The 15,229-nt window shown below is 43.1% G+C and overlaps 1 protein-coding gene across 1 annotated transcript in view; it reads right to left on the minus strand.

Annotated features, from left to right (window-relative positions):
• Positions 1-15,229, minus strand: part of srgap1b (SLIT-ROBO Rho GTPase activating protein 1b) — a 46,972-nt gene continuing 31,743 nt past the window's right edge. Inside the window, exons 14-23 of the mRNA XM_033614982.2 lie at positions 14,676-14,736; positions 14,250-14,327; positions 14,032-14,166; positions 12,171-12,276; positions 10,503-10,727; positions 9,676-9,755; positions 9,154-9,334; positions 5,703-5,834; positions 4,783-5,125; positions 1-575 (exon numbers count right to left, since the gene is read on the minus strand). Coding sequence (XP_033470873.1) covers positions 132-575; positions 4,783-5,125; positions 5,703-5,834; positions 9,154-9,334; positions 9,676-9,755; positions 10,503-10,727; positions 12,171-12,276; positions 14,032-14,166; positions 14,250-14,327; positions 14,676-14,736 — 1,785 coding nt within the window. The 3' untranslated portion in view covers positions 1-131. The remainder of the gene's footprint in view (positions 576-4,782; positions 5,126-5,702; positions 5,835-9,153; positions 9,335-9,675; positions 9,756-10,502; positions 10,728-12,170; positions 12,277-14,031; positions 14,167-14,249; positions 14,328-14,675; positions 14,737-15,229) is intronic.

The following is a 15,229-nucleotide window of genomic DNA, read 5'->3' on the forward strand; positions in this document are numbered from 1 at the left end:
AAACCCTTTTCTCTGTCCTACCCTTTCTACCCTCATGTTGATTATAAACACTAAGCAGTACCCTGATCTCCTCTTCTGGCCCAGTTTTGGCCCGGGTAGGCCTGATTTGGCCTTCTTCGGCCTGTTTTGGCTCACATGGTGCAGGATTTGTCCAGCGGTGGGGGCAGAGGCGGGGTGCTGCTCTTCGGCGGGACCATCGGTTTGGGCCTCAGGGCCGGGGGCCGCAGCGGAGCCCCCATGCGAGCAGCTGCCACGGGCTTGAAGGAGCCCAGGGTGTCGGGGGAGGGGTTGGATGGTCGGGGAGGTCCGGGCGGAGGTCCGGGGAGCGGGCTGATGGGGCTCAGGGGGCTGAGGGGGCTCGGGGTGCCGGGGGTGCCGGGAGTCCCGGGGGTGCCTGGGGTCCCCGGTGTGCTGGGGGTGCTGTGGGGGCTGGGAGACTCGGAGGAGCAGGCGGTGACGGGGCCGTTCTTCACCTGCTCCAGAGTGTCCAGCACCACGTCGGGAGCCGGCCGGCAGCCCTGCCGCTCCAGCTGCCTCAGCTCCCCCAGAGCCACTGTCACCGTCTCCTCGATGTCCTGCAGGAGGACAGAGGACCGTTAAAGAGTCCATGAAGACAGACAAGGACACACCTCACAACTTTACACCTGTAATTACTAATTTCTGTGGCCTGTAGGGGGCAGCACAAACAAGCTGTGGACATTTACACGAGCTGATGTGTTGAACTTTTTATCAAACAGCTGCTTATTTTCACGTCCTGCAGTTACAGAGAGACACGATCAGGAGTCTTTAGTGACTGTGAACATGTTAGTGCGACTTAAACCGGACTTTTAAAATACACGTAAACATGTTAGCGCGACTTAAACCAGACTTTTAAAAGACACGTAAACATGTTAGTGTGACTTAAACCGGACTTTTAAAATACACGTAAACATGTTAGTGTGACTTAAACCCGACTTTTAAAATACACATAAACATGTTAGCGCGACTTAAACCCGACTTTTAAAAGACACGTAAACATGTTAGTGTGACTTAAACCCGACTTTTAAAATACATGTAAACATGTTAGTGCGACTTAAACCCGACTTTTAAAATACACGTAAACATGTTAGTGTGACGTCAACCGGACTTTTAAAATACACGTAAACATGTTAGTGCGACTTCAACCGGACTTTTAAAGTACACTTAAACATGTTAGTGTGACTTAAACCCGACTTTTAAAATACATGTAAACATGTTAGTGTGACTTAAACCGGACTTTTAAAATACACGTAAACATGTTAGCGCGACTTAAACCGGACTTTTAAAAGACACGTAAACATGTTAGTGTGACTTAAACCCGACTTTTAAAATACATGTAAACATGTTAGTGCGACTTAAACCCGACTTTTAAAATACACGTAAACATGTTAGTGTGACGTCAACCAGACTTTTAAAATACACGTAAACACGTTAGTGCGACTTCAACCGGACTTTTAAAATACATTTAAACATGTTAGTGTGACTTAAACCGGACTTTTAAAATACACGTAAACATGTTAGTGTGACTTAAACCCGACTTCTAAAATACACGTAAACATGTTAGTGTGACTTAAACCCGACTTTTAAAATACACATAAACATGTTAGTGTGACTTAAACCCGACTTTTAAAATACACGTAAACATGTTAGTGTGACGTCAACCGGACTTTTAAAATACATGTAAACATGTTAGTGCGACTTAAACCCGACTTTTAAAATACACTTAAACATGTTAGTGTGACGTCAACCGGACTTTTAAAATACACGTAAACATGTTAGCGCGACTTAAACCGGACTTTTAAAAGACACGTAAACATGTTAGTGTGACTTAAACCCGACTTTTAAAATACATGTAAACATGTTAGTGCGACTTAAACCCGACTTTTAAAATACACGTAAACATGTTAGTGTGACTTAAACCGGACTTTTAAAATACACGTAAACATGTTAGCGCGACTTAAACCGGACTTTTAAAAGACACGTAAACATGTTAGTGTGACTTAAACCCGACTTTTAAAATACATGTAAACATGTTAGTGCGACTTAAACCCGACTTTTAAAATACACGTAAACATGTTAGTGTGACGTCAACCAGACTTTTAAAATACACGTAAACACGTTAGTGCGACTTCAGCCGGACTTTTAAAATACACTTAAACATGTTAGTGTGACTTAAACCGGACTTTAGTCCTAGTTAACAGGACCTGAGGGTTAACCCTCATGTTAGTGTGACTTAAACCGGACTTTAGTCCTAGTTAACAGGACCTGAGGGTTAACCCTCATGTTAGTGTGACTTAAACCGGACTTTAGTCCTAGTTAACAGGACCTGAGGGTTAACCCTCAGGTCCTGTTAACTAGGACTAAAGTCCGGTTTAAGTCACACTAACATGTTTAAGTGTATTTTAAAAGTCCGGTTGAAGTCGCACTAACGTGTTTACGTGTATTTTAAAAGTCTGGTTGACGTCACACTAACATGTTTACGTGTATTTTAAAAGTCGGGTTTAAGTCGCACTAACATGTTTACATGTATTTTAAAAGTCGGGTTTAAGTCACACTAACATGTTTACGTGTCTTTTAAAAGTCCGGTTTAAGTCGCGCTAACATGTTTACGTGTATTTTAAAAGTCCGGTTTAAGTCACACTAACATGTTTACGTGTATTTTAAAAGTCGGGTTTAAGTCGCACTAACATGTTTACATGTATTTTAAAAGTCGGGTTTAAGTCACACTAACATGTTTACGTGTCTTTTAAAAGTCCGGTTTAAGTCGCGCTAACATGTTTACGTGTATTTTAAAAGTCCGGTTTAAGTCACACTAACATGTTTAAGTGTACTTTAAAAGTCCGGTTGAAGTCGCACTAACATGTTTACGTGTCTTTTAAAAGTCCGGTTTAAGTCACACTAACATGTTTACGTGTATTTTAAAAGTCGGGTTTAAGTCACACTAACATGTTTATGTGTATTTTAAAAGTCGGGTTTAAGTCACACTAACATGTTTACGTGTATTTTAAAAGTCCGGTTTAAGTCACACTAACATGTTTACGTGTGTTTTAAAAGTCTGGTTTAAGTCGCGCTAACATGTTTACGTGTTTTAAAAGTTCGGTTGAAGTCGCACTAACATGTTTACGTGTTTTAAAAGTTCGGTTGAAGTCGCACTAACATGTTTACGTGTTTTAAAAGTCCGGTTTAAGTCGCACTAACATGTTTACGTGTGTTTTAAAAGTTCGGTTGAAGTCGCACTAACATGTTTACGTGTATTTTAAAAGTCCGGTTTAAGTCGCACTAACATGTTTACGTGTGTTTTGAAAGTCCGGTTGAAGTCGCACTAACATGTTTACGTGTATTTTAAAAGTCCGGTTTAAGTCGCACTAACATGTTTACGTGTGTTTTGAAAGTCCGGTTTAAGTCGCACTAACATGTTTACGTGTATTTTAGAAGTCGGGTTTAAGTCACACTAACATGTTTACGTGTATTTTAAAATACACGTAATTTAAAATACACGTAAACATGTTAGTGCGACTTCAACCGGACTTTTAAAGTACACTTAAACATGTTAGTGTGACTTAAACCGGACTTTTAAAATACACGTAAACATGTTAGCGCGACTTAAACCGGACTTTTAAAAGACACGTAAACATGTTAGTGTGACTTAAACCCGACTTTTAAAATACATGTAAACATGTTAGTGTGACTTAAACCGGACTTTTAAAATACACGTAAACATGTTAGCACGACTTAAACCGGACTTTTAAAAGACACGTAAACATGTTAGTGTGACTTAAACCCGACTTTTAAAATACATGTAAACATGTTAGTGCGACTTAAACCCGACTTTTAAAATACACGTAAACATGTTAGTGTGACGTCAACCAGACTTTTAAAATACACGTAAACACGTTAGTGCGACTTCAACCGGACTTTTAAAATACACTTAAACATGTTAGTGTGACTTAAACCGGACTTTTAAAATACACGTAAACATGTTAGTGTGACTTAAACCCGACTTCTAAAATACACGTAAACATGTTAGTGCGACTTAAACCGGACTTTCAAAACACACGTAAACATGTTAGTGCGACTTCAACCGAACTTTTAAAACACACGTAAACATGTTAGTGCGACTTAAACCGGACTTTTAAAACACACGTAAACATGTTAGTGCGACTTCAACCGAACTTTTAAAACACACGTAAACATGTTAGTGCGACTTAAACCGGACTTTTAAAACACGTAAACATGTTAGTGCGACTTCAACCGAACTTTTAAAACACGTAAACATGTTAGTGCGACTTCAACCGAACTTTTAAAACACACGTAAACATGTTAGTGCGACTTAAACCGGACTTTTAAAACACACGTAAACATGTTTACACACAAACACAAAACTCCTTAAAGCTGCAGATTCAGCTGCTACACACAGCTTCATGCTGTTATTGTAAAAATATAGAATAGAAACTACACAGCAAAGGCAGAACTGTGTCTCTGGTTTACACGGACACATTCAAACACATGAATACTGACTGCAGCAGTTTTAAAGAGGAGCTCATGAGCTCAGCGAGCAGACACACACCACAGACTGTAAACTGAATATTTACATGAGAACATTTAACAGCTGCAGAATCTCTGATGATTCTCTACGAGCGACCCATTTCACATAATTCAATTTAATCCATTAAACACTGATTAACGCAGCTTTAATTAATGCTGTCTATTTAACTTCATTAACTGTATCCGTGTGTGTGTGTGTGTGTGTGTGTGTGTGTGTACCTGAGCCAGTGTGTCGGGGTCCAGCGCTCTGGACCGATGGGACTCACTGAAGCCGTGCTGCCCGCTGCTCGAGCGCCTGATGGGCGTGTCCTCCGGCCTCCGCAGCGAGTCATGCCGGCTCACTGTCATGGTCACAGCGGCAGCTGAGCGGCGGCGGCGCTCAGGGCTGTCAAGGGGCGGGGTCAAGCCCTGGCCCCGCCCCAGCAGCAGCTCCCTGGGGCTGAAGTGACCCGTCACCGGCGGGGAGCTTCTCTCCATCACACCTCCGTTCCCGTGGCAGTGGTTGTCGTTGGAGCGGCCGAGGGGGCGGCGGAATAAACCGTCGGTCCTCTTCCTCCTGTGACTGTCGACAGGAAGTACAAACAGTTTTAGGGTACAGTTTACAGTCACTCAGGGTGGAAGGAATAATGAACGGTCGGCTGATCTTGCTAACGACAGCATAAAGATAAAGTCGAGGACGATTCAGACGATCGCCATCTCTACGTCATTTTCCAAAGGTTTTAACTTTAATATTTGTCACCTGTGTTTCTGTGTCGAAGTTCTTCTGTAAATATTCAGTCTGTTAAACACAGAGACACGGATCTGACTCTGTAACACAAAGCTCTATCTCTGTAGGGATCCTTTCATAATGCTGTCAGACACTCAGACACTGACGGTGTGAACAGAGGAGTCCAGGATGAAATGCACCATTATAAGTGAAGGCAAACTGCTCAGCCACTTCTCCTCCATAGATGAAAGTATTGTCAGTGAGGGGATAAGAGTGAAAGGTGTGTGATGTGTGCAGGCGGAGAGAGAGAGAGGAGTCACATGAGACTCAGGAGTGAGAACAGCCTGATGGTATTTATAGAGGTGAGAGGAGGAGAAGTTTAAACCGTCTCCGTCTCCTCTCCTGTGATAATGGAGGTGTCTCACACACAGACCTGTTGTAGGTCTCCGGTGGTCTGATGTCAGTGGGGGAGCTCAGCTCGCTCCTGGACCTCTTGTCGTCGGTGCTGCTGCTTCCTCCGTCGCTGTCCGCCTTCTGACTGAGCGTGTCGGACATGACGTCGGCCCTGAACACACACACAGACTCTCAGTCAGGACAGATGGCTCTGACACAGGAGAGCTGGACTAACACAACACACCAATCATCAATTAGCTGATCGATAGTCTGCAGTTAGTGACTCTCTCAGTTCAATAAGTCCGTGAATCAACACGCCGTGAAACAAATCCACCTGAAGCATCGCTGCAGCTCGTCCATGAATCACATGAGACACTGATGTTAACAAGAGCTTAAACACACTCTGCTTTAAAATGTTAAATACATGTAATAATTGAAGCTGCATGCAGCGATGGACGGGGCCTGGATGATGCAGCCCTTCTTTTCTGACTGCACACAGGAGTGAGATGGTGTTTTCTGCATCGAGTGCAGGTGCTCTAATGATCTGTTTCACTTTAGATTGTTCAGACAAAATTTAAGGCAACTGGATTAAATCTGTAGGAGGAGTTTGTTTAAGTACAACCTGGAAATAGACACAAAATGCACAAAACTGAACAGTAAATTCAAAATGGCCGACTTCCTGTTGGGTTTACGGCTCCAAGAGACTTTTTTGTAAGTCTTGAGGTGTTTCATGTGCCAACCAAGTTTCATACACGTAGGGGAAACCAACTTTGGAGACTGCTTAGTAGAAATTTAATAGGAGGTGCTACTGAGCCATTTTTTTCCCCACACAAGTATGAGACTCATAAAATATTAAATTTTACAGTATCACATAGTTTTCAAATGTGTGCAAAGTTTCATGAGTTTCGAGCAAGATAAGCGTCTCAGAAAAGCAGTTTATTTCAGGTAAAAGGAAAAATAATAATTCCTTCAATTTCTATCGGGCCTTACAACCTCCTGCAGTCAGTGCTCAGGCCCTAATAACAATAAAACAATAATACAAAATATATTTTAATAAAATAAAAGGGTCCTTTTAAAGTTTGCATGGTTAAAATATACATTTACTGAATATTACATTTTTTTAAAGAAATATTTCAACAATTTATGACCAGTAACAAAAACGCCTAAAATGACATACCCAAATTAAAATGCCTGTAGCTTCTGAACCGCTCTGACTACATGCATGCATGAGGTCTTGCCAGAAAGAAAACTCCCTGAAGTTTCTTGTGAAAGTGTCAGAAACACTCTAGGTGATACAGAGACAGAGTAATGGGCCTCTGAAGTCAGTAAAAAGTTGAAGATTTTGCCTAAAATAAAATAAAAAATGTGTTTCAGGATGAATAACTGTCTGTGGCTTCATCTGAGCAGGTAAATGACACTGTGGGGCTGTAGGCACACTATCAATGAACACTTGTTTCAAATTTGAAGAAGACTGCTCAAAGTATGACCATTCTACAGTGTTTTTACCATGAAAAGATCCAGGCGGAGCTCCAAATGACAAGTGGGTCACTCTGCTTCAAAACAGTCCTATCAGTGATCAAACAACACTCAGCCAGCTTCAAACATTGTACCTTATTGAAATCAGGTGTGATTATGATAGCTGATGTTGTTTATGACACAGAAACACCATAAAATATCACCAAATAAAGCCATATGAAACGTGAAAGTTATGATCCCACTTTCTAGACGGTATATCTCAGCCAAAAATAGTGGTAGGAGTGAGACTCTTACCTTTTATAAACCAGCTAAGTCCCCGCTAACAGCTCCACATAAGATTGCGAGTAATCCTTTAACTTTTCCCGTTGAAAAACGGCATGACATGACTTGTCACCACTCATGGTGATTTTGGACTTTGTGTGTTTAGGCTGCTCTGGTGTGAAATACATAATAAATAAAAGAAAAACGATGTTATTTTTGAAAAGTCGAGAGCTTCCTGAATCCAGCAATACCAAACATCACATGGTTTGATGACGTAGTGCGCCTGGGAGATACCATTTAACAGAGGAGGGGGGGAGCGAGGACGTCGGTGTCCTGGCGGAGTTAGAGAGGTTAAAGGGAGACTTTCAACCAGCTCTGTGTCATAACCCTGAGGGCAGTATGTGTGAATGAACTGTTGGAAACTTCCCTCCATCTAACCAGCGCCCAGATCTCCCTGATCATCTCCCTGCTAAATTTTTACTGGCTCCAAGGCTGTTGCTCGAGTTGCAGGTTGTACTACATTTTCGTACACCTGCCACCACAGACACAAAGAGTACAGAAACAGATCAACCGCCTGGTGGAAATGTCACCTTCACAGCGGCGAAGATAACAAGAACAGTTGACCAATTCTTGTATTGTGCCTGATCATAATAAACTCTATCAGGTATGTCGTTAATCTGCAGATGCTCCGATTCAAAATGAGACAAAACTTTCCTATGGGTGTCAGTTTTTGAGTCACGACAAAGGACAAATTGTGTCCTGTAACAGACGGTGAGGCTCGATGTTTTTAGACGAGATGATTTCTGGAAAACTTGCAGCCCCGACCGGCCGGTTCAGAGGAGTGAGGAGTCAGTGATGGAACAATCGGTCAATAAACAGGTTCACTGCAACCACGAGAGATCACTGAGCAAACAGTTATAAATGTGCACACACAACATGAGGCTGATTGGTCCAGTAGTCTGTGAGATTAGCTGCAGACAGACAGATGCAAGAGTCGCTACCTTATCTTTACATTTTACACACAAACTGTTCAGATGAAGAAGTATGAGACTCTATTAACATTATTTTAAGTGCAGTTTGAGTTCCTTGTGCAATTTGTGTGTTATTTCAATTGTTTTAATTAAGAAAACTGAATTTGAGGCAAAAACAAGGCAGAAAAACATCCATTTCAAAATGTAAATAATCAAAAATAGATGAAATATAAAATGATAACGGTAAGTTTTTAATGCTACCTGCTGTAAACGTACAAATAAACAAAAAACATTTTTTTAAATTAACTATATCATATTCACTATGTTTTATTATGTTATACAACATTTGTAATACTCTTGTGCATCTATACCACACCATATTATAGGTCATTTCCCCTACTATATCATTAATATGTTAAATAAAATGTCTGAATTAACGTAATGTTGAAACCAAAACAATATTAAAATAACATTTTCCTACCTGGTTTTTATAAACTCTCTCCTTCACAAACTCAAATTTAACCCTAAAATAATATAATAATGTTCATATATTCATACTTCTATGTGTTTGGGATTGATTTAATGTTTGTACAGAGGAATAAAATCTATCAGGTGTCAGAAAACTTAAATTAATATTTAAGAAGATGATGAAACACCTCTGAACGTCAACCGCAGCTCCTCTGACATATTAAAGCAAAATGGAAACAATATTAAAATAAAAGTGTGTGAATAAAGAGGTGCGTGTGTGTGTGTGTGTGTGTGTGTGTGCAGCCGAGCACTCGCCTGTCCTTCACCACGATGTACTGGTGAGGCACCAGGCCGTGGTTGCCGTTGTGCCGTCCCTCCCACCAGTCATGTGACGCTCGCTGGAAGAGCTGCAGGGACGCTCCCTTCTTGAAGGAGAGCTCGCGGCCCGACCGGCCCACATAGTCGAACCTCGCCACCGCCTCCACGCCCTCGCCCTCTGCCAGAGAAAAGAGGAGGAGGAGGAGGAGGGGGGTTGAAGATAAGAGGTGAACCTGAACCTGTCAGTCAGCCGTCTCTGCGGCTTTGTTCCTCCCACAGCTCGACCAATCAGAACGCAGCATTCAAACAGTCTTTTCTATTAATCCTGATACAGAGAGAGGAGGAGGAGGAGGGGAGGAGGGGGAGGAGGAGGGTGTGGAGAATGGAGGGAGGGAGTGTGGTGGAGGGGGAGATGTCTCCATGGCTGCTGTTGCCGTAGCAACCCCTCTCCACCAGGGACACACACAGAGGGATGGGAGTGTGGGGGCGAATTGTGTGAAGGTCAGGGGTCGTGCGTACCCTCGTCGCTGGTCTGGGTCTCTGTGCCGCCGTCGGGCTCGGCCTCCTCCAACGCCCCCGGCTCGCTGAACGGACTCTCGCTGCAGGAAGAGGAAGAAGAAGAGGAGGAAGAGGAGGAGGAGGAAGATGAAGCTCAGATCGACACACTGTCCATTCAGCATGGGAACAAAAGCAGGATGAACAGATGGAGACGAGGCTGCTGATCAAGAGTCTGAGGACGTTTATGCAACAACGCAGCGCCGGCACAACGTCAAGAGTTCAGCTCATGGCAGAGGAACGACGACTGTTCTCAGAACCACACACAACCACACTGACACACACTGACACACACAACCACACTGACACACACTGACACACACACGCTCTACACTCACTGCTTTAAAGATGCTCTGGGAAATAAAACTTGTTTCTGATGTTTTCAGGTTCACATTTATTTTTTCTGGCACTGTCTCGGCGCTGATGAGCCTCCTGAGCTGAGGAGGAAATACCACGGCTGGGTGAGACGATGGCTACAGAGGAGGAGATATCTTCCCTCCATCGTTATGGGAAACGTAAGATCGCTGGTTAAAAGGATGGATGACATCACATCACTCAGAAAGAGCGGGAGTGTTTTTCGTGAGGCCTCTCGTTCTCTGACACAAGAATTTACTTTGGGATAAATTAAGTTTTACTGAATCGAACTTCATGTCAGAAAACGCCTGACTGTAACGTAAAGATCAGAGTTCAGGAGGTTAATCTGGACGCAGAGACGCAGACACAGTGATAACATTAAGATATTATAATGAGATGAATCTGATTAACGAATGCTGAAGTGTCAGTGAACTCACCAGTACTGGTCTCCAGTCATACACTTCTCGTACACGGGGCCGGGCAGCTCCTTGGTGTCGGGGAAGATGTTGTCGTGGTTCAGGATCACAGTCTTGATGACCTCGTTGACGTGCGCCTGACAGGCCACCTGGTCCAGCGTGTCCGGTGTGGGCAGGAGGGTGGGGCCGAAGACGATGGCCAGGTTCCCAGCATCCATCATGTTCTCATCACTGTACTGGGAGAGGCTGAAGAGAAACATTAGCACTATTAAAATCAGTTTTCATATCTCAGTTTGGGCTCATAGAGAACACACAGCATCGTATTTTATTTACACCTTCTTGATTTATCTATAAGCTCAAATCCTGTCGTTACCACGTCTCATAGTTTGGACGAAACATCGACATCGTCTCTCTCTGGACCCAAATATCCAAAAATAATCTGCTCACACCTTCATTTAAGTTTTAATCCTTCTTCATAACCATCAGCAGTTTTCAGCAGCAGCCATTCAGTGTATTCACATTCTGTCATCACCTCTTTGTGAGGTTGTTTTCAGCGAGTCTGTGACACCTGTCCTGGATTTAAGCTCCATCTACACGTACAGAAGTATTTTTGAAAAATGATATCTTCTCCTTACGTTCTGTTTAAGCACACACACGTGAGTGCGGTGCCCAGAGAGGCAGTCAGAGCTACAGGCTACAATGAGGCTAAAAACAGAGTTCAAATGAGGTTTTTCCAAACAACTTTTTATGTCGGGGCTTCAGGACACTTGGATCACTACGGACGAGCAGTATGGAGATATTTTGTGGTTTCAATGATGTGTTTTTGGACGTTTGAATCTGGGGCGCCGTCAGCCTCCATTAGGTGGAGTTGTGTTGCTACCTCCTCTCCCCTTGGATCTCTGCAAGTGATGTGAGGACTCTAAAACTTCACCTGAGCCTCCCTCGGCATATGGGTGAGTAAATGGCTGAATTTACATTTTTGGGTGCACTATCCCTTTAATAATGCAGACGCTGAGGTGGTGTGAATAACGTTAGGTTTCAGCGCCACCACAGCTAACCGCTAACGTGACAAGGTGATGAAATCTTACTGTGTAGCAGAGGCGCAAACATTAATTTGTTTATCTCTTTATATGAGCAGAGAGCTGCAGAAACTGATGACACAAACACTCAATGAGAAATAAAAACTGTGCAGCTGAACACAGGCTTTAAAACTTTCCTCCTCTGTGAAACTATTTGCTGCCAGTTAAAACCTAACATGTGTTCAGCAGTCAGATTATTGTTTATAAACGTGTCTTAATAAGATGCTGATGTTAAAATGTTTCCACACTCAGTGCGCCAGCGCTCACAGGACAGATAAATATTCTCTGAGTCCTCGACAGTGAAGCAGCTCCTGCTTTAATAACACTGGAGGTGAACGCACTTCACGGTGCTGTTAATAAACGCACCGATAGATTCAAGCTGCTACATCACACCTGCACATCACACTCTGCCCCCCTCCTCCTCCTCCTCTTCATCGCTGGCTGCTCTCATTCTATATTTATTTGAGAGGCTGCAGAGCTGCTGTAAGTGTGCTCCTCTCTCCTCTTTACCACAGGAGAGCTGTGTGTCCTCTCCTCAGCGTCAGGACGAGAGGAGCAACTCTGTGGAAATGGAACAACATGATGATTTGAGGTGTGAGCAGGAACTCACTGGTTGAGGAAGGCGAACAGGTAACGCATCACCACCAGCGTCGCCCTGGGGACGCCCAGCAGGATCTTACGGATGCACTGCGCTCTCTCGTACATGTTCTCGATCCCTGCGGCAAGAAACACACATCAGAAGAGCTGTCATCATCATCATCGTCAGTCCTGAGACAGTGAGAGGTGTCTGTGAGACGACAGCAGCAGACGGATCTTTATCTCTGCTGAGGAGGACGAGTTTCACAAACACAAAGAGACGCTGAGGAGACACAAAGACAGGGGAACTGAGAGGGGACGAGTGTGTGTGTGTGTGTGTGTGTGTGTGTGTGTGTGGGCTGAAGAGAAATTCAGTCTTTATTTCCACATCACGATAATTAATGTTCATTAACAAGCTTCCTGGAAGCAGCACCAACATTCAGGTCACATAAACGACCAAAGGAGTCCCAAATATTTTCATTAAAGTCATTTCCAAACCTTTTCAAGATTTTTCAAGGACTCCAAACCAAATTTTGACGACTATTAACAACATATGAGTACACAGCACTGTACGCTTTACACCAAATGTTAAATATTGAATCATAATCATTCTATGCAGTAACCCAAATGTGACGTCTCGACACACATCAGAGCTGCATTACGTCAAAAGCTACAGAAAATAAATCTGCCGTCATGCTGTGTAATGTGGAAGATTATCTACGGAAGTTTAATGTAACAAATCATTTCTTTAAACATAACAAAATTCCATGATTTTTCCAAAACTTTCAAGGACTTTACCAACACCATGACCTCTCCAAGCCTGGAAACTGAGATGTAGAAATTGAGTGAATTTTTTCCACGTTTTCTTTCCAGGAGTCAGGGGAAAAATCCATACAGATATGATATCTTTGTGTGGCAGTATCATGTCGTCACACACAGTGCCAGGCATCAGGTTTTTTATTATATGAATTATTAATATTACCAATACAAATTAAACTACTAGGTAGCTACAAGAATAATCTTTTTCAGTCCACTAGAGACATTTTTCTGTGAAACAGACTGAAAACTTTATCTTAACAGATCAAACGGATGCAGACAAAGTTTTTCTTTGGGGACAAAATTCACAATTGAAAAACGTACAAAATCACAATATATATATGTTTTTTAAGATTATTTTTTCGGGCTTTTTGCCTTTAATGTACAGGACAGAGTGAAATGGGGTGAGAGATAGGGTGGGAGGTGACATGCAGCAAATGGTTGCAAGCCGGACTCGATCCTGCGACTGCTGCAGTGAGGCATTGCCTCTGTACGTGGGGCGCCGGCACTATCCACTACGTTACAGACGCCCCAAATCACAATATATTTTATCACAAAAAATATATTGCAACACGATAATAGCCAGTCAGGCTGTAACCTGTGACAGGCTGTCATGATACAGTCACATATATGGAGTTTATTCACGCAGATTTCCATCAGCAAAGGTTTGTGACAGAATCAGAGAGGAGAGGGAGAGACGCTGTGCTGCTGCCAGAGGAGCCGCTGAATGAGTTCCCTCTGAGCAGACGCCACAGTTTATTCCTACTGAAGCTGCTCCTCTTTCTGGAACCACCAAGGAGTCCATCATCATTTCACTGTCAGCCATGCTTGTTGTTGCCGTGGGTAACAATATGACGTCAGTATGTCAACAAGTCCAAATATCGCGATATGAATTTTTCTTATTCTACATTAAAAATTATACCAGTTTTATCATGAACGAGATGATGTGACAGCCCTACTGGAGACGCTGATTAAGTAAGAGTTAATCCACTAGTAGGTGTGTTCCAAACGGTTTTAATGCACGACGTGGGGGCGAAGAACTACCCGACGCGCAGCAGTAAACAGACGGCGTTACTCACGGACACAGGAAATGAGGTCATTGAACCTCTCCTTGGGGAACAGCGGGTTCTCCAAACCTCTGAAGTAAAGCTTCAACACTCCGGCCACCGAGTTGATGTCATGGTTGCTCTCCTCGTCAATCAGCGGGTCGTTACCTGGACGACGAGACAGAAACAGTCAGTCACACCCTGACCCACCTGACGCTGTCAATCACGTGACCTTCAGGTCGACCTCTCACCTCTCTCGAAGGAGTTCTTGATGTCGTTGACCTCCACCTGTGACCCTGACACCCGGAATATACCCTGATGCTGAAGACCTGTTGGGAGCAGACGGGTGTTTGTCTGTCAGTCTGTCGGGTCGTCATGGTGACCTCACTGAATTTTTAATATCTTATCAGAGCTTTCATCAGAGGAAACTGAATCAATGTTTTTCAAGACTTTTAAAGATCTGCAGATACAGCTGATTACTCTTTTAAAAAGTGTCAGCATTTAATTAGAACAATAAACTCTAAACACTAATCAGGTCTTTCAAACCAGAGTTACAGGTGATTCACAACATACTGTACATACCATAGGATTAAAACAAAAATAACAACTACAGATGTGTACTTCTGATCAGTAACAGCTGGGTCAGATCAAACCTGGATGTCGTGAGTGAAACTCACCGTGTAGGTTGATGTAGCGGATGCAGCTCTCCACAAGCAAAGGTATGGCTTTGGTTGAATCCTGTGAACAGTCAGCAGGTTCACAGTCAGGACTGATTATTGACTCTGGAGTTCTTCTCCACTCCTGGTTCTGAGTCTGAAATTTTAATACTTCTGTACAGTCTCAAACCACTGCATTAAACTACTGAAGCACACAGATTATAGCGTAAAACTTCACATTTTCATTAAAGGGATAGTACACCCAGAAATGAAAATTCAGCCATTATCTACTCACCCATATGCTGAGGGAGGCTCAGGTGAAGTTTTAGAGTCCTCACATCACTTGCAGAGATCCAAGGGGAGAGGAGGTAGCAACACAACTCCACCTAATGGAGGCTGACGGCGCCCCAGATTCAAACGTCCAAAAACACATCATTGAAACCACAAAATATCTCCATACTGCTCGTCCGTAGTGATCCAAGTGTCCTGAAGCCCCGACATAAAAAGTTGTTTGGAAAAACCTCATTTGAACTCTGTTTTTAGCCTCATTGTAGCCTGTAGCTCTGACTGCCTCT

The sequence above is a fragment of the Epinephelus lanceolatus genome, chromosome 23, assembly GCF_041903045.1.
Source record: "Epinephelus lanceolatus isolate andai-2023 chromosome 23, ASM4190304v1, whole genome shotgun sequence".
NCBI lineage: Eukaryota > Metazoa > Chordata > Actinopteri > Perciformes > Serranidae > Epinephelus > Epinephelus lanceolatus.